The 19,420-nt window shown below is 43.5% G+C and overlaps 1 protein-coding gene across 3 annotated transcripts; it reads left to right on the forward strand.

The window, feature by feature from the left end:
• The first annotated feature begins 9,370 nt into the window (after positions 1–9,370).
• tmtc4 (transmembrane O-mannosyltransferase targeting cadherins 4) lies at positions 9,371–18,578 on the forward strand. Of its 3 annotated transcripts, none has more exons than XM_029459845.1 (19): positions 9,371–9,615; positions 9,718–9,834; positions 9,914–10,161; positions 10,337–10,452; positions 11,262–11,478; positions 13,028–13,115; positions 13,281–13,381; positions 13,669–13,761; positions 13,969–14,130; positions 14,365–14,567; positions 14,892–15,066; positions 15,549–15,680; positions 15,778–15,857; positions 15,964–16,071; positions 16,207–16,348; positions 16,559–16,673; positions 17,845–17,957; positions 18,093–18,162; positions 18,344–18,578. In XM_029459845.1, exons 3-19 carry the CDS (start codon positions 10,000–10,002, stop codon positions 18,490–18,492), a joined length of 2,226 nt encoding a protein of 741 aa, XP_029315705.1. In that variant the 5' UTR covers positions 9,371–9,615; positions 9,718–9,834; positions 9,914–9,999; the 3' UTR covers positions 18,493–18,578. The 3 variants fall into 3 exon arrangements, with proteins under 3 accessions (XP_029315705.1, XP_029315707.1, XP_029315706.1); XM_029459847.1 differs by having other exon boundaries at positions 9,917–10,161; XM_029459846.1 differs by having other exon boundaries at positions 9,958–10,161.
• The last annotated feature ends 842 nt before the right edge of the window (positions 18,579–19,420 follow it).

The following is a 19,420-nucleotide window of genomic DNA, read 5'->3' on the forward strand; positions in this document are numbered from 1 at the left end:
GCTTGACTTTCATCTATTTTTAGGCCTCTTTGCTGATTTACATCTCCTCGGCACGTATGCCAGAGATGTTACATTGCTGTAATGAAGCATCTCCTGGGTACATATTGACATAAATAAAAGCCTGGAGCCACCTCCAGTCATAGAAACTGATGTTCATCTCATAAAGAAATCAGTGGACTGTACCATACACCCTGCTGCCTTAAATAGCATGTCTCTGCAGCGCGATGTACATGAGGTGCAAAACATCTGCGTCCCTCTATGGACCCTCCCCAGTGTTTGGTGAATTGTGCCTCTAGACTAGAGCATGAGTATAAACTCATACACACACACACACACACACACACACACACATCAGCACTCCATGGCTAAGATGTACTTCTAATACCCGGCTAAAGTGTGTTTGAGTTCCTTAGGGTTCGTTCGTGTCTACTGTATATGTATGCGTGTAGGCATGTGTGCGTATGTGCGTGTGTGTGCAAGTCCCCAGCCACTTCCCAGTATCACTCCTCAGCACTCTCTCTCCAACAGCGCTGTCGTAAGATAATGTGACAAGGTGTCAATCATGCCGGGGCCTGGGGTGCCGTGGCGTCAAGAAGGTTTTTGGCAGAACACTTTTGTGAGCAACACCAGGGAGAGGGCAACAGCAGGGACCACTGTACAGAACAAAGCAACCTCGCCACTGCCAGGTCTCACACATCCCTTCTTTTTTCTACAATCCCCCTCCAGCCACTCGATTCATCCAACCATTCTTCTGGTTTCAATCCTGATCCTTGTAAAAAAAAAAAAAAGAACCCCGTGGGAGTCACCTGCAGACAAATGTTCTGCCATCCCCTAAAATAATCTTCCCAGGCATCTAGCGAATGATCTGTGTCCATCCCATCTCTGTGTCCAGGGGCCGACACTGTACAGTAGGCTAGCTGGGTGCTGCCACTCTTCCACTCTGAGCTGTGATGTGTTATGATGGCTCTGTCACTCTGGGAGGCAGGGCCACAGACACCTGTGGAGGCCCTGGGTAAAGTTGATGGAATTGGACAGTACCTAATCTCTGTCTGTGTCTGGAGAGGAGTGTTGACGACTGCAGGTGTTGAGGAATTGTGGCAGTTGTTGAATGTCTGGAGTTAAGTTACCACAGTGTGTTAACAGTGTGTGGCAGGTATTGTTTTCAACGTGTAAGTCTGTGTCGGCATGTGTGTGTGTCAAAGATGTGGTCGTGGAGACACCTACTGTAGCGGGAACTAATACAGAAGTTTTAAGTCCTCTGCCAGGTGTTTATATGTACAGATGATGTCGCTGCGATAGTTTCACAACCATGTAAGATGCAGTCATGACATTGTACACGTGTGTAGTTGAGATTAAAATAAAGGGTGAGTACGAGGATGGGTGTGGTCGGAGCAAGCGGCCATTGACCCTCCCCCCACTGCACGCCCCTGCCCCGATGTGGTGTCACGGCTGGTGTGAACCCATCGCAAGAAGTTCTGTAGTTATTAAAGCGAAAACTGTCCTACAACTTAATCCTCCTACTGCAGTGACCTTTCGCCTGGAGAGTCACTTTATTATCTTATGTTCTAATGCAGTTTATGCATGTTGTGCTTGTTATGTGCTCTCTTTTTGGTGTCTAGATGGAAATGAGCTCCAATGAATCCTATAAGGTGGAAATCATATTTATGATAAAACACTTTATTGGTTGTGCCCTTCAAGAAGACAAAAAAACAGCCATGCTGCGGTTTTTACACATGTTTGAGTACTCCTGCACACACGCCAACTACATTTCTGTTTTAAGTCCTGCACGTCTTTGCTACAGCCTGATGGAGACAGCATGTGTTGTTACCACACGATATGGATGTGACATTTGTGGTGTGCATACAGAGATATACCGTCGAGCACACCACACAAGTAATCTGTGTAGGAGTGCAGTCAGCACAAATGTGTATCTATGCCATCACAGCAAAATGTAAATATGACGCTTGCCTGCAGAGGTTCTCGATGGTGACTCCGTGATGGACGCCAGTCTCCTGGGTGCTCATCTTGATGTAAAGAAACCCTTATCATAGAGGATCACCATCCCCACCTGGTTGTCCTTCGGCCTCATGTAGAGAACAAAAGAGTCCTTCCCCACCAGCCATCTACAAAGTGCACAGAACCACCCTAACACACACAATTCAGTGTGTGGAAAGCTGAATCTGTTTTAAGCCAGATGTAAGGAATGACAGAGGCAATCATGAATATGGGAGCTACATGAGATATGGATTTTATATGCATATTTAGTGATCTACGGACTAATGCTAACACAGACCAGTGTGCAATCATTCCTTCTCTTGTCTTTCATACCGAAAGTAGCACACGCCAGTGGAACCACAGTGGAATTGTATTTTTTAAGATGAATAAAGCTATATAAACACATGCACGCAATAAAATGTTAATGGCATAGTTTAAATAAGTAGCTTCAATGAAGCGCCCACATATTGGCAATTCTTTAAACTTGCATTTATACTTGAAATAAAAACATCTGATCGGTATCATCCTCAGCATACAGCACAATGAAATTAAACTGGCAGGCAGTCACATTTTTTTACAAAGGAGATCTGGCTGACAAAAAGTCCAGGCAAAATGCACAATGCAATGCTAAGCGTTATAAAATATATAAAGAATCTTCAGGATAAAAAAGAAACTGCAATGACCAGGTTCTTCTCCGGTCTTTGAACAGAATAAAGTTATCTGTGACACATTGGCAGCCTAATGAAGCGGTAAAGTTTCCAGCAGAAAATAATACCTCACTTCCAGTTTGTCGCACATATTCTTAAAGAACAAATTTACTTTGTTTTACTGTGAGATGCTTACTTTGCACTTATGCATCATTATTATAATGTGTCATCTCATCGCTTTTTTTTTCTCTTTAGGCAATGGATATTAGCGGCCATCTTAGCTCTTAAAGTGATAGTTTCTTTGCTCCTGCCTGCTGTGTTTCCCCTCATTAATGCAAGCTATTCTCCATCGCCGTCCTCTGTGAAGGTATTCTCCTCATGCAGGCCACAGAACTCTGACAAGGATGAAATTACTGTTAGCTTTCACACCTAATTAAAGAGTAGATGGATCACCTTCAATGGAGTTGACTGCATTGAAGTCCCTCTTTCTACTGTAACAAAGAGAAGAACAATGGTTAACCTTCTGTACATCACCTGGCCAGACCGTAAGTAGCCTCACTTATGGTCGCTGGATGGATCCTGTGCACGGCGCTTCGCAGGTTGTTCTCCGGCTGCATCTGTCAGACAGTCCAGCTGTTTTCCACTCAGCTGTAGAGGGTGTAATGTCTGTTTCTGCACAGAACTAATATTGTTATTATTGCTGTATAAGGTTGCACTCAGATTCTATTACATTCATTACATGATATCTTCAGAAGCATTTAAGGAAAAAGACACAATAGGACATGTGTTAGATAATAATAATAATAATAATAATAATAATAATTATAGTTATTATTTGTATAGCACCTTTCATACAAAAACATAAAAACAGCAAAAACATAAAAATGTGTACAAAATTAGACAGAATAAGAGCATTTACAGTACAATAATCACAGTGTCGATGTAAATGTGTGTGCAATAACATTACAAATGGTATAAAATAGCATTGGAAATCATGCCAAGTTTCCCTATCAGAGCCATATTTTGAAAGCATGAAATCAACAATGGGCCCCTGTGACCTTTCAACTGGTGTACTCCCTTTGACTTTTTACGTTTACAGCGTCAACCTCTTTATTGACCTATTAACGTTTAAAACACAGACGTCCCTGCGAGTCCAGATTCTTTTGGCAAAATCTAGGTTTAAAGCCCGTTTCATTAACAAACCCCTGTTTATTAAGTTTTATAAAATCTATCGGTTAAAGCCAAGTTTTTCTCCAATAATATATAATATATATAATAATATAGCTTGCCTGATAAAAAACAAAACATTGTATCATTAGATTTAGGGGAACATGCAGTGAGCTGAATCCCCACATCCCAACGTATGTTTAACCACAATGTGCTTTCATTTTTTTTTTTATCCTTCAGTGGGCTTGAATTTTCACTGTCTGCAAGAACATGCTGTATTTTTTCCAAGCTGCTGAACAGAAGGAAATGAGTGTGAGCTGAAGAGAAACTGTAACCCTCAGCTGAGAGACGAACACTCTGGGATATCAGAGAGGAAGGACGGGTTTAAATAGGTTTCAGTTCTGTGCATGTATCTGTGTCTACGTCTTGTGTAATGCTGCACATGCTTACAGTATGTGTGTGTGTGGGGGGGGGAGTTTATGTGTGCTGCATGTATAAGTGAGTGACAAAAGGTGAGCAAATTAGCAGTTGTTACATGCAGGTTGGCAGGGGGAGCTTTAGAGAGCCTTGAACATCAGCAGCTCCTGATGAAGAGCTTGGAAGTGCTTGAAACAGCATTTGATTTTCCACGTGAAGTCCCCGTGGCTCAGCTCAATCGTGTAGAGATTTGGATTCAGCACCTTTGAGGTGAACATTTCAAACGGAGACGGTGCAGCTCCGCCGCGTCAATAGTCCCTTACAAGAACTTTAGAGGAGATGAAACGCATGTAACGAGACAATGCTGTCTTTAAGGATAAGTTTTGGGGATTGTGATATTAAGAAACTTTTTGATCAGAAAAGGTGAGGCTTACAGCTTTATCAAAATAATGAGTGAAGAACGCCTTTTAAATAGGTTCAGACGGGGCGCATGACAAGCGATGACTCAGTACTTGGTTTACAGTCAATTATATCTCACTCACCTTTGTTGTAGATGTCTGTTCCACCTCTGTCACCCAGACAAAAATAGGAATGTTTTCCAAGAACCAGTGACTTTAATGTGGGGGGGGGGGGGGGGAGTTGTAGATAATCAGAAAAGGAATGGTTCCTGCTTCTATAAAAACAACAACTGAGTTTTATCAAGAAGCAAAAGGAATATGTTTTACCTTTTACTGACTGGGCTGTAAAAGACTTATGCTCATTGCAAATATGCACCAGCATCACCACCTTGAGAAAGCCTTTGAGAAACACTGTTTTTTTTCTGTATCTCTGTACTGACTACATTTGATTGACCTTGTGGTTTGCCATCACAGCAGCAGAGCACTGCGTCCGGGCACAAGTACTCACTCGGACAGTACTCAGCCTGGCCGTGTTCCAACACCACACCTGGAAAACATCTTCTAGCAGCTCAACATAACAGATATCACGAACAGCTCCCATTAAAAAAAGACAATAGTTAAGCATCAAAGTGTTCCCACTTACAAGATGTTTTGACCGCTTTATTCCCTGCCCCTTCTCTCATGTGTGAATGACGCTAAATCAATCACCTTTTATTACAGCTTGTACATTTGTTATTTGATTTCAGGAAGTTCATTTCTTGCGAGCACAAGAACGTATGAAGCTGCAAGGACCCTTGTGTAGGAGTATAGCGGATGTATTAGCAGAAGTGGAATATAATGTTAATAACTATGTTTTTATTAGTGTATAATCACCTGAAACTAAGAAGCTTAGAATGAGCCCTTCTTATCCGCCATGTTTCTGTAGCGGCCCATAACCCCACTCTGGCTCTTTCTTTGTTGTTCACATAAAAGAAAATCTTCAAAGTAAATTGATATTGTAAGTATGTCAATATTACACCCAGTTCAAGAAAGTGAGTTTTGCATATCCTAAAGTTTCTCTCTCTTTGAGTTTCAGTTGGACTCTCCTTAATAATGAAGTCAAATTTCAAAACAAAGCCTTTTCATTGGCTTAAACCCCATAAATATTTCATGTTTGAGCTCTGAAGGGGATAAACACACATTAGCCCAAGAGATTATTTTTGTCCCGGGTGCAAAAGTTGTTCTAGTACATCTATTTTTGCCAGATCTGTAATAAAAAAAAGAAAAGAAAAAATGTAAAATATTTCACCACAAAGCATGTTTTACAAATATAAACTTTGCTCTTCATTAGTAAACATTTTCTTTAATAAACAAGACTTTGGAGAATATCATTGTATATCTCCCGCTGAGATCAGAGAAAAGGAAACTGTTCCAACTGTGATTAACAGCTAATGATGAAAACCTCATGCAGGCTGCGTCGTTCACTTCGGGACATTGCGTGATGCTTAGCCATTTCTTCACTTTCACGCCATTTGACCCTGACCTTTCCTTTCTGCTGTGATTCTATGTCAGGCTGCACACAATCAATGTCTGTCACCTTCTGCGTGATCACAAAAACAGTGGACCCTCTCTGACAGGGACTCCACTGTCAGCCCTGTCTCCCTGCATTTGGGCCACTAGATCTTCTATTGGTGGTACTGGGACATCCTCTCTCATTATCTCCACCACCCTGCCCTGGCCAGCCCACTGGAAGTGATGCTAATAACATGAATACCAACTGACTGACATGGGTGAAGAACCAGGAGATGAAATCCATACTTCATGCATTTTGCATGGGGTGGTAATTAGGCAATTTTTGGGCCACTAAATGCTTCTGCCGAATATCTATGTTCCTGGTGGGACGGAAGAAAATCCGCTGAAAGCGTGTCATATAGAGGCCAAATGCAAAAAACGGAGTAAATTAAGAATCATGCGAGCGCTCTGAAGCGATTTGAAACATTTTCAGTAGAACCAGCGGCACCAATCTTCAAACCTTGAAGCTTCACCAAACTGGTAGAACCCATAAGGGTGATGTTTTGAAGCATGGCCTTAATTATGTGTGCTTTCTTGCTGAATAAGTGTCTGCTTCTCTAACCAACCCTGAGACCCATTTTTAAGGTCTGAGAATGTGCCCGTGACAATATTTCCCCCCTCTCGTCGCCCTGGGCCCCTGGCTCTGGCCATTAGGGAGATTCCTTGTCTTGCCGTAGCAATGACAGGTGAAGTAGAGCACAAAATCCCGAAGCCTGCCATGGGCCTCTCCACAACCTTAGCTCCTCTAATTCTTACAGACAATCATCTTTCTATTAACACTTCTCTCTACTATCATACTTTATGACAGACAACAGATTACCAGTGTTTGTGACGACAGCCACAGAGTCTATGGCAGAGAAACATATACCATGCTGTTATTCAATCCACGCACTGAGGCAAGCACAGCACCATAACTGACAAAAGCACTTTCAGTAGAGGCCATGAGTGCACGATACATCCTCTGACTGTAAAGGGAAAGCTTGCTTATTAGTTTTCTTTATTTACTGGATTATTATGAGATTGACGTTTGAGTTTAAAATGTATCTGTCTGCTCTGCCTACTCTGTGAAATACATATCATGTTTTGACACTTGGTTCCTCTAAGAACCTTATAATTTGAAAAGCCAACCCCGGAGCTAAAGAAAATAATTGATCTATGGCCAAAAGGGTTGCCACATCCACAGCAGGTGTCCCATGCTTTTAATGAAACAGAATTTAGCATAGTCCTCTATATATATATATATATATATATATATATATATATATATATATATATATATATATATTAATATATATATATTGTTGTCTATGTGTATACTATCTATCTATCTGTCTATATCTCTTGTGTCTCTATCTATCTCTGTATTCTATCTCTCTCTATCTCTATCTCTCTCTGTGTATATCTCTATCTTCTATATGTGTCTCTCTATCTCTATCTCTCTCTCTTGTCTCTCCTCTCTCTCTGTGTCTCTCTCTCTGTGTCTCTCTCTCTCTCTCTCTCTCTCTTCTCCTCTCTCCTCTCTCTCTCTCTCTTCTCTCTTGTTTCTCTCTCTCTCTCTCTCTGTTCTCTCTCTCTCTGTGTCTCTCCTCTCTCTCTCTCTCTCTCGTCTCTCTCTCTCTTCTCTCTCTCTCTCTCTCTCTCTCTCTCTCTGTTCTCTCTCCTGTCTCTCTCTCTGTGTCTCTCGCTCTCTCCTCTCTCTCTCTCTGTCTCTCTCTCTCTCTCTCTCTCTCTCGTTCTCTCTCTCTCTTGTCTCTCTCTCCTCTCTGTGTCTCTCTCTCTGTGTCTCTCTCTCTCTCTCCTTCTCTCTCTCTCTCTCTCTGTGTCTCTCTCTCTCTCTCTCTCTCTCTCTGTCTCTCTCTCTGTGTCTCTCTCTCTCTCTCTGTGTCTCTCTCTCTCTCTCTCTCTCTCTCTCTCTCTCTCTCTCTCTCTGTGTCTCTGTGTCTCTCTCTCTCTCTGTGTCTCTGTGTCTCTCTCTCTCTGTGTCTCTGTGTCTCTCTCTCTCTCTCTCTGTTCTCCTCTCTCTCTATCTCCTCTATAGTATATGTGTATATATATATATATATATATGTATATATATATATATATATATATATATATATATATATGTATATATATATATATATATATATATATATATATATATATTACTCCAACAAGTTAAACCACATTTAATATGAATAAGTAACCCCATAGCTTTCAGCACTTAGGAAGCCTAAAAAAAAAGAAAAAGCCTCGCCATTTTAAAAGAACACTGGTCAAGCTAATAACACACCTCTATATCCCCTTGCGATGTGTTTCGCACGTCATATTTAAAGTGGTTTTGCTTTAAGGTGGTAAGATGGAGAACACATTTTAATGAGAAAGACAGATTATAACTCAGCTTTGTTTCACGCTGAACTAGAATGCTGCACTCATGAGGATTCAACCTTTACAGAAATGTAAAGGAAAGGAAGGAACCTGTTGCTAGATTCAGTCTGCAGAGTGAGTTTAACCTTAATCCTGAGTCCAGAGATATATTGTGTATCATAACTCACAGGTGCTTTATTCTTTCATTCAAATGTTTCATGACTTTGCCAATCAATGCATTCCTAACGACTTCACGTTGTTGTTTTCTTGGGGGACCCCAGTCAAAATCCTCTAATTCCGCCTATGCAGTTTTAATAGATAAATATTTATTGAGTTCATGTTCATGAGTCCTATTTTAACTAGGCTATTTGGGCACTATGTCAGTCATTTTAAAGGAAACAGACGCATATGCAGCATACACACATTTCCTCATGTGCTCTGTCTAGTTTTCTTTACACAATATGCAAATAACTGCAACTTTCCTTTAATAATAATCTGTTTTTCCCCAGATTACATTATTACTTAACTAATAATGTTGAGAGAAAGAAGTAACATTTTACTATATTTGTTTCGTACAGTAGTTTATTCTACCCCAGTCGGTAGTCCTGTTGGAAGGATGAGGTTACAGCAATACATACAATACATACATACAATACAATACAATACAGTTATCTGAGAGACAAAACAGCACCATGAGCTTTTCTCTGCGCTTTCACAACATGCTCAATATGCGCAATTTGTGTGAAACGTTGTTTGAAATGACATTCTGTACCCCACTGACTGCACACCATAAAGAGAAGAAGAAGAAGACTGCATCATTTATCTATTGGCTGAAAACGAACACGTGACCTTTACACTAGACAGGAAGTGTTTCAGGCAGAGCGTGATATTTGTTTACAGCCGTGAGTTACCGTCTGCATCTCGCCGGGGCTGTCTTATGTGACGGAACATCTTCACCTTTGTCGGAAAATATTAACAATAGATAGCGTGTAGTACGGATATAGCTACTACCGCGTGCATATCATGTTTATGCCGTATACACCGGCTAACAAGACATGCTAAAGTCACGCTTTATTAGCCTGCTAACTACCAAGGTAACGTTACACTTCACGTTACACCGTCATGTGTCACTGACAGCGTAATCATTTTACATCTTTGTTACAAAGTGCAAAGCGAATCACCACGTTTGTGTGCAGGTACGATTGTTGGCGAGTTAACGTTTACGTTTGCTATTTAGCCGGCTGGCAAATAAGCTAACATGGGAGTTAAACAAGACACAGTGACCTCTCACAATATGTCTCTCAAGAGATAAGGTAAGAATCCACCCAGTGTATAAAGACCGTGTTTCCTTATTACACCTGTTCTCAGTCATTTTATAACCCATGATTGTAGCAGCTTCACAGTATGCTGCTCTCTGCCTGCACTCATCGCCTCAGGGACTAGATGATGACACAGAATGACCAGAGACCCTGTGCATCATGGCATTATCTGAAGTGTATTGGGATCACCAAATACCCCTCCCAAAGCTTGCTCCAGTCCAGGCCAAGGTCACTGTCGCCCTGGTGGCACTCCTGTGCTTCATCAACAGTTTTGACGGGGAGTTTGTGTTTGATGATTCAGAAGCAATCGTCAACAACAAGGTATGCTCCTCTTTTCTAGTAGTATGATATACACATTTAAGAAACCATTACTGTACCCCCTTTTGTATTGAAAAAGTATCCATGTTTATGACATTGCCTCTGCAGCATCAACTGAACGGTGTCCTGCACATGGTCGTGGCGCTGGCTTCAGTCAAATCTTGTGTTTCTCTTCCAGGACTTGAAACCAACAACGCCTCTGACCAATATCTGGAGCAATGACTTCTGGGGGAGCAACCTGAGCAGCAACTCAAGTCACAAATCATACCGACCTCTCACCGTCCTTACATTTAGGTGAGGACATGCATCTACTGTGTGAGCTCAAACACTGATGTTAGACCATAGTTACTGCTCGGCTGGCAGGTGTTTACATTGTTTAACAGGACTCCACAACATACTTCCTGTTTTCAGTTTGTCACACGTAGTGATGGTGTAGTCACTGGGATTTGGGAGGAGGTGGGTTAGGTGTCAAACTTGTGATGCTGCAGAAGAAACCCATCCGTCTCTCAGCCTTGTGTCACCCAGGCAGGAGAACTAATGGGTCTTGGCTCCACTGGTGCAGCTCGCTCTGTTCTGATAATTATGTTGTCGGCTCCTTGCGCCCACAAATACTTTGTAAGTGGCAGGATTCTGACTTCAACCACGTTAACTCTGCTCTAGTCTGACTACAGGATATTGGCAAGAGAAGAATGAGCTTGTTTTCAAGCAGCTTGCTTTACACAGTTTAGCTGCATTGAACTCAGGGCAGCCTAGGGGTTACTTGTGACCTTTTCAAGGATAAAAGAGACTTGAATGCTGCCCTCCTCATCATGTGTGTAGGTATGAGACAAACTCTTGCCTGTGTGGGTCTGTCAACACTGAGCTGGTCTGAGTCTCGTGCTGCATGGCACCGGGTGACACACGGAAAGGTCGCGAGTCCACCCTCCAAATCACTCCAGACTTACAGACTTACGCTGGAGCTTGATGCAGTCTTTAACAAAGTGCAGTGAATGACTGATAAACATTTTTTTCAGACTGCCCCCAACAACGCTATCGCGTAGCTGTACTTTCCTACATCTGCCCATATGTTTATCATCAGTTATTTCCCCCTCTTGCTGTTGCAGGCTGAACTACCTCTTGGCGGGAGGCCTGCACCCTGTTGGCTTCCATGTGCTGAACATCATCCTCCATTCTGTCATATCTGCGCTTATGATTGACTTGTTTGCGATACTGATTGGTGGACTGGCCTATGATGAGAAGGGTAGGATACTGAACCACGCTCCCAAGACCTCTCTGCTAGCTGCCCTCTTCTTTGCCGCACACCCAGTCCACACAGAAAGTGTAAGTTCAAAAGAGTTTTTTTTCATTTCTATTAAAAACATCATAATTCTAATATGCTTGGCTCTCACAGGGGCATTAAATAAAGACTATTGCACTCCAACTGCAAGTGCTAAACCATACAAAGTCCATCAGATCTCAGGTTCCCCAGCTGTCTTTGCAAACGCTGATAACAAAAAACGTTGGATAAAATAAGCCCTGCGTGTTTGGTGGGAGATGGAACTTTTGAAACCTTTTCTCTTTTTATAGCACAGTGTGACTAAATCTTACATCGTCTAATATGACACTGTAACATTACATTACATTAAGCTGATGCTTTTGTCCAAAGCGACTTACAATAAGTGCACGGCAGGCTGCTGCATTCTGGTACATGTAGGCAGTCCAGCCAGGAGGGAGTCGCAGTAGTCGTAAGATGAAGTCGTAAGATGACGAGCAACATAATGTAGGATTCTGTATTTATTTAATTATTTATTTAGCGGCTCTACAGTTTCAGAGTGCAATTCACTTTTACACTGCTGGGCTTGTTACGCTCACATTACTTATGATAAAACACGAGCAAGTCGTGAGCTTTGCTAGCACAGCAAAATATAATGTTGCTTTAATAGATGTTCCCGCCACATAATCACACATTCCTTTCCCTTTTTATTTTTTTTTTGCGTTGCATTTCCTGCTCTTGATGCTTCCAATGTTTTTGGTGCAGCAACATCACTGAAATGTGTTTATAAACTCATGACACATGATGGCAGAAAATGAAAATGAGTCATTAAATATTTAGATATTTTCCTTCTATAGCCTGATGCATCAGTTCCCCAATTATGCCAGCTCCCGTCCCTGCTTGTGAGCTTGTGCTGGGTCAGGATCAGGCATGTACAGCCCCCTGACACATTTCACCGGCTGTGATTCTGGCTTTTCTTTTTCAAACATGGTTATTTTCCTACGGCGGTACATCATGGCATCTTGACAAACTAGTCCAGAGATTTTAATACTAAACATGCCAGTGGTTGCATGCCAAGAACAAAAGTCCAGTCTCAGCTGGCAGTGCAGGGCCGAGGTGCGTGCGGTAGCCCGGCCTGATTATTAGTTGTGTTGGGATGCTTATTGACCAGCCAGCATATGTGCGTTTGCTGTAAAGCCTGGCTGGAAGGCAGCAAAGCCCCTTCTCCATTCCCTTTAATCATGCAGGTCAAGGACTGGGCGAGACCTGGGGGGTGGGAGGCAGGCAGACTGTTGGCTTAGGTCCGCTGTATGTATCAAAGCATGCAACCCCAGGATGCCGACCATACTGTACCCACACACTGTATACAACACACACACCAACAGGTGGTACTGCTGGTAATGAGAGGTTTTTCCTATCTGTGTTAATAAGCCTCCAGTCATAACTGGATGCCCCATGCAAAAGATGTAAGGAATGGAATATGTAATAGAAAACCATTGAAGGGATGCATCTCATCAGGCTGTTTGTTCATGTATAATTGGTAGATGAACTTGTTGTTTTTATTTCCACCTTTCATGCTCTGTTCTCTCTCTTGTTTCCTGCTCCGTCTCAATAAAGGTGGCTGGTATAGTGGGTCGAGCAGATCTCTTGTGCGCTCTGTTCTTCCAGCTCTCCTTCCTCACCTACTGCAAAGCTTTCAACAGAGGTACGTATACAACACAAGTATGAAAGGACCGTACACACGTGCTGATGTACAGTAGTGCCCGAATCAAATGTTCTGGAGCTACTTATTTTTTTTAAAGCCATCTGTTTGAGCAACAACATTTTAACTGTCCATAACGGGCTCGGTTTCGGCTTTGTGTTCCCCCAGGGAGTGACGGAGATCACAGGTTTTCCGTGCAGTGGGTTGTGGTCAGCCTCTTGCTGTGTGCTGCGGCGATGCTCTGTAAAGAACAAGGCATCACAGTCTTGGTACAAAGTCTGTTCTTCTTGTTATTCTTTTGTCGTCACTTGATGATTTCATCACAGCCCCAGTGAGAACAATGTTAAAAGAGAGTCCTCATCAGTGGTACCCGAAGAATACTCATTTGATATCACTCAATGAAGGCATACCAATTGATGATCTCTTTTTTTTTTGCTCTTGCTGACATGAAAATAAATGAAAAGTGTCATGTCTTTCTATAGAGATACATTATGTTGCTGACCTATATACATTTTAAATGCCAATTTCTCTCCCTTCTCTATATATTTTCCTCCAGGGTGTGAATGCAGCCTTTGATGTCCTTCTGATCTGTAATGTTAATGTGTATGAACTCGGCCAGAGGCTACTCCTCAGGAAGAATACACTCGATGTGAGTTACAGTTTATAAACCCCTTCCCCTCCCCTCCTTTCTGTCATAAATTATGCACGCCGTTGTATGATTAATGTCACTTCACATACATTAGTCTATGTAAAGCAATATGCATTTTCACTTTGCTGGAGTCATGAAACGGCACTTGCCAGTAACTAACAAGCATGGATTTGTATTTGTCAGTGACAGAGAGTATTTTTCTGACAGGTAAGTGAGATATTGCGAACGGGATTGCTTACACGATTGGCTCTCATGGGTCTTGGAGGACTGTCGATGCTCTATGCTCGCTGGAGGATCATGGGAACGGGACCGCCAGCGTTCACTGAAGTAGACAACCCTGCCTCTTTTGCGGAAAATATATTTCTTAGAGTGAGTAAGATATATTTCTTTTGTGCGATTTATTTGATGCATTATTGTTTTTTGAAATATTCTAGGACTTATGCATCAATGATTTGTCTCCAATGGTCTAATCAAACCTCTAATATTGATTTGGACCCAAGTAATCTTTATCATTAACACAGATTCTGAATTTTAAAATGCCTCTCTCCTCATCTTTCCTTCCTCTCCCATTCTGCTCCCCTCCTGTTCCTCTTTGATTGGCAGATAGTGAACTATAATTACTACTACTCTCTGAATGCCTGGCTGCTGCTGTGTCCCTGGTGGCTGTGTTTTGATTGGTCCATGGGCTGTGTGCCTCTCATTAAGTCAGCCACTGATTGGAGGATGGTGTGGCTGCTGCTGCTCTGGTGCGTCCTGATAGGCTTGATAAGTCAAGCCTTGTGCTCGCCGGACAGCCAGAGGAGAAGGTACGCAAGCACGGCCATCTCAGCACTCGCTGTAGACGAAATGAAGTACATGTCGGCCTCTCTAGACTTACAACTGATTATGAAAATTGTACCACGACCACCGCAGTGTGACCAGAGCAGCACGTCTCAATTGAATTAAAAAAAATTCCCCGTTGGTCAGGAGACATACTGAGTGTGTGTGCTTCAAAGGGAAGGTTTCTGTGTTTCAGGAGTGGCTAATTGAGCCTGCATTTCTTCGCCATACAGTGTCAGACTGCCCTTTTGTGTCACACACGCGTGTATATAATCCTTGGGCGTTGTGTGTCCTCTTTCTCTCCCTGCCAGGACACTGACCTTGGGCCTGGTGCTGCTCGTGGTCCCGTTTCTTCCGGCTTGTAACATCTTTTTCCGGGTGGGCTTCGTCGTCGCAGAAAGAGTGCTCTACCTGTCTTCGGCCGGCTACTGCTTACTGCTGGCCTACTCCGTGGGACTCTACTGCTGCCGCTGGCCCAGATACAGGGTAGGGCTAAATCATACCCAAAGTACAGGATACCACGCCCTATTGAGTCCCTCAGAGTCCAGCAGTGTAAGAACCCGGTGACTAGTCTATCTCCAGAAGCCACCAGATCACATTGTCCGGTTTTTTAAAACTATTTTATTTCCCCACCTGATAATGTAGCTTTAATGGTTCAGTGATGCAGTGCAGGTAGAGACATGAGAAATGACTAATGACTCCCCTGTAAAGGGATGATAACAGCAGGTGTCGTGTGTGTGTGTGTGTGTGTGTGTGTGTGTGTGTGTGTGTGTGTGTGTGTGTGTGTGTGTGTGTGTGTGTGTGTGTGTGTGTGTGTGTGTGTGTGTGTGTGTGTGTGTGTGTGTTTGTAGGCTGTTAACTCTGGCTCACAGATAATACAGGTTTTCGTCAAAGGGTTATATTTACTTGGTGTACATGGTGTTAAGATGTTGTCTCTTTTTCTGTTTGTGTTATTTCCCTATATCCAGAAGCCCCTGTGTGTGTCGGTGCTTGCACTGTTGTGTGTGTACGTAGCTCGCTGTGCTCTCCGCAGTCACCAGTGGCGGTCAGAGCAAAGCCTCTTCACCAGTGCCCTGTCCGTATGTTCGCTCAATGCCAAGGTAAATGTCTGTGTCCACATGTCAATAAATAATGGTTGCTTCTGTAAGTAAGTCACGCTCTGATGCCTTGTTCATGTGTTAATGACCGGCTCCTCAGGTCCATTACAATGTCGGTAAGAATCTGGCTGACAGAGGAAACTCTACCCCTGCTATTGCATACTACAGAGAGGCAGTCAGGTACGTCTCCTCGCACGCATTAGCAATACAGTGAGCTAGTTGAGTTACGGCCGTATATGCGAGAGAGGGCTGAGTCATGTTAAGTGCATCTTTCTGTGGCTTTCAGGCTACATCCTACTTATGTCCATGCCATGAACAACCTGGGGAATATCCTGAAGGAGAGGAATGAACTGATCGAGGCAGAGCAGCTGTTGTCTAAAGCTGTGTCTATTCAGTACGTCTCCCAACACACAGATGCACCTCTCGCAACAAACCAGACCTTCGTTTCTCTGATTTCCAACACCAAACATCTTGGAAAAAGTTCCCTGCTGATAGTTTTGTATTTAATAAAAATGTGTATCCCATGCAGGCCTGACTTTGCTGCAGCTTGGATGAATCTGGGAATAGTTCAGAACAGCCTGAAGAGATTCGAGGAAGCAGAGCAGAGCTATTGGAACGCCATCCGCTTCCGGAAGAAATACCCCGACTGCTACTACAACCTCGGACGCTTGGTGAGACTCCAGGGTGGGAACACTGTTTAGCAGATGTCTCTCTGTTACCAGACAGATAAGTTGTGACGGTGCTCCTTTACGACAAAGACTCTGAAATGTAAACCAACAAAAAAACTAAATGGAAAAACTACTTTGTGTATTGGTCGGTTTTTGCCATACGGAAAGAAAGGAGAAGATTGTATAACTCTTCTTCTCTCTCGTCATGTACAGTATGCTGACCTGAACAGACATGTGGATGCTCTGAACGCATGGAGGAACGCAACTGTGCTAAAACCTGACCACAGCCTCGCCTGGAACAACATGGTCATACTGCTGGACAACACTGGTACTGCACACTCACACACACACACACACTCACACGCACGCACACGCACACATTCTCTGTACAGCTTTTTTTTCATTGTTTCATCAGAAATAATGTAATTATTAGAAAGTATAACTTATTATAAGTTGTATCTTATAAGCTTTACCCATTTTGTGAATTGATGTTATTTTACGAGTCACTTTACTTTCAAAGAACTCTGTTCTGGGTGCAGCTTGTTCTGCCATTAACAGCCAAGAAATACAGTGTTGTTATTTTGGAAAGGCAGGAAATCTAAATGGCCAACAAGATTAGACCGGAAGAGCAGGAATCGGCAATGCTTGAAATTTATGTATTAAAGCTTTGTGTTCTGAGTTTGGAAGGCACTCTTCCCTGCCGTGTGGAGAATGCTCTGATTTCCAAACGCTCGAGCCGTTTTGTCAGAAGCAGCTCCCGCGGGGGCGGAGTCTCCCAGGAGGGCACTGGAACTGTCCAATCAGGGCCCAGTATGTTCCTGATCAAACGTGTTGCAAGCACAGCCAGAACAGCGCCCCCTCAGAGTCCCCCCACCGCATTTGTTCCCCAAATCTGACAGAAATAATTCTACCCCTCTCCCCAGCTCCCCACCAAACAAACAAAAAAGAGAGAAAAGAAGAACAATAGGTGTCATTTTCAAATAGCAAGGAATCGGGAATATTCTTCTCTCTTTGTTGTTCGCTACCTCTCTTTTTTTATTTGATCATTACACAAACAAAAGGCGGCGTAGATTCAGGCGAAAGCGCTCAGACATGGAGTCACATGTTGGCAAGCTGTGTCTGAAGGGCACAGGCCATGAAGGGCACAGGTCATTGTCTTTCAGTCTATCTCTGCGACTGTCTGTCTCTCTTTCCTTTCCCATTTCTGGCCAGACATCAGACGTGTCTGTGACAGAGATCAATAACCCAGTGGGCCTTGTGTTCAACCTTAATTAGGAGACTAAACCGCTCTTCCATGTGTGGAGAGGGAAAAACTCTGCTCTAGACACTGCTGACAAATAAAGCAAACTCCATGTACCGGCTGTTATTGTCGTTAAGTGTAAATCACGCACGTTGGCTACCATGATGTGTACTTGTGTCTTCGTACGTGTGTGTGTGTGTGTATCACTAAAAATGAAGGTCTTGACATTTGTTTGCTACCTGTCCGCTCTGTCTTTGAGGTAACCTGGGTCAAGCCGAGCTGATCGGCCGAGAGGCTCTGAGGCTCCTCCCCAAAGACCACACCATCATGTTCTCATTGGCTAACGTCCTGGGGAAATCACAGAAATACAAGGTCAGTCGCTGTCGCACAAACATCTCCACTCTTTCATGCATGTTTATTTAGTTTTATTCCACACAGGGTCCATTCCTCTACGTAGTAACGCTGAAGATAACTCCGTGTGTTTCTTATGGTTGTCTTTGTCCTCAGGAGTCGGAGGGCTTCTTCCTCCTTGCTCTCCGGATCAACCCAAATTCCGCTAGTTGCCATGGCAATTTAGGTAAGCTACTGGTTGCGGCACACATTTGAGTTCGGGAGAGATTCTAGGGCAATGGGAAAGGTGAAACGACAATGGCGTCTGCTGTCAGAAGCGATGCACCCGTATTGAATGCGCTGAATGAATTAGAATCAAAATGGTCGCTCCTTTCTCAGCTTGATGTGCGGTCCATCTTTTCCCTCAGCTGTGCTGTATCATCGCTGGGGAAAGCTGGAGCTGGCAAAGAAACACTACGAACTGTCTCTAAAGTTGGACCCCGAGGCTCCCGGGACCAGAGACAACTATAACATGCTGCGACGCAAACTGGACCAGCTTAAACACCCCACGCCCTGAGGGAGCCTACCGGGACCCCTGCCTGCCCTAAAACACGTTTTTCCATTGTGCTTTGTACCATTTGGAAATAAAGACCATGATCTGTGTATCGGGCTCTAGTTTTGTTCTTTTGGGGGGGGGAACACAATATGTGACACAGTTGCAAGTTGTCCTTTAACTGTTAGAGACTTTTTAATGTATGAGGCTTCTTGTTTGCCAAGTGTCTCATGTGATTTCATGGGTATGAAATATGTGTATGGGCAGGTGTGCTGGTTACATGGTCGTCTGCACTGTGTGGCTTTGTTGCTCCGTTTGAAGGCCATGTGGAACTGATCCATGGTGAACCCCATCCTCTTTTCATCTCTTACCCTGTGTTGTGTCAGCTGGACGGAGCACCACGCATGTGTGGATCAAGAGAATCTGTTGTAAACTTTATTTGATTTGGCCCTTTCTCAGGTTCAGTTCCAAATGTCTCTATGCTCAAAAGTTTGGATCGAGAGCGCACGGACACAATGTAGTCTTTATTCAAAGCCAGAACAAAAAGGCAGCACGCTGACTGTCGGTTCAGAGGCATCAGCTGGTTAGTGCTGACCACTGGTGGGCTAATGTGGTGGTCATGTTTGTTTTTAAATGCCCGTCTCTTTGTTCCTGAGTGGGAGGATAAAAACCTTTTTACCCTCCGCCTGAAGCCTCTGTAGTTAATAGGAGAAAGGTGTTTGTGCTGGGAAGTTTTTCTGAAGTGTCCACGAGGAGACGAGGGGTCAGCTGAGACAGGAAACCCACGGCCGGTGCTGTATGAAAACAGCTCTATAGCACAGAGCCTTCAAAGGGAGAAGGGGATGATCTCCCCGGGGACTATGCATGCACACACACACACACATGCTCGCACACGGGGCCTGCTCGTCTTGAAGAATGCGGCCGAGGGAAAAGGCGACCCCGGTGTGAAACA

This window comes from Cottoperca gobio, chromosome 21, assembly GCF_900634415.1.
Source record: "Cottoperca gobio chromosome 21, fCotGob3.1, whole genome shotgun sequence".
NCBI classification, from domain to species: Eukaryota; Metazoa; Chordata; class Actinopteri; order Perciformes; family Bovichtidae; genus Cottoperca; species Cottoperca gobio.

Excerpts from the sequence above, each read along its gene's own strand:
- tmtc4 (XM_029459845.1), top strand. The coding sequence starts at position 10,000 with ATGGCATTATCTGAAGTGTATTGGGATCACCAAATACCCCTCCCAAAG. Across the intron at positions 11,479-13,027 it reads ACCCAGTCCACACAGAAAGT|GTGGCTGGTATAGTGGGTCG; the intron begins GTAAGTTCAAAA and ends GTCTCAATAAAG. Across the intron at positions 17,958-18,092 it reads GGAAATCACAGAAATACAAG|GAGTCGGAGGGCTTCTTCCT; the intron begins GTCAGTCGCTGT and ends CTTTGTCCTCAG.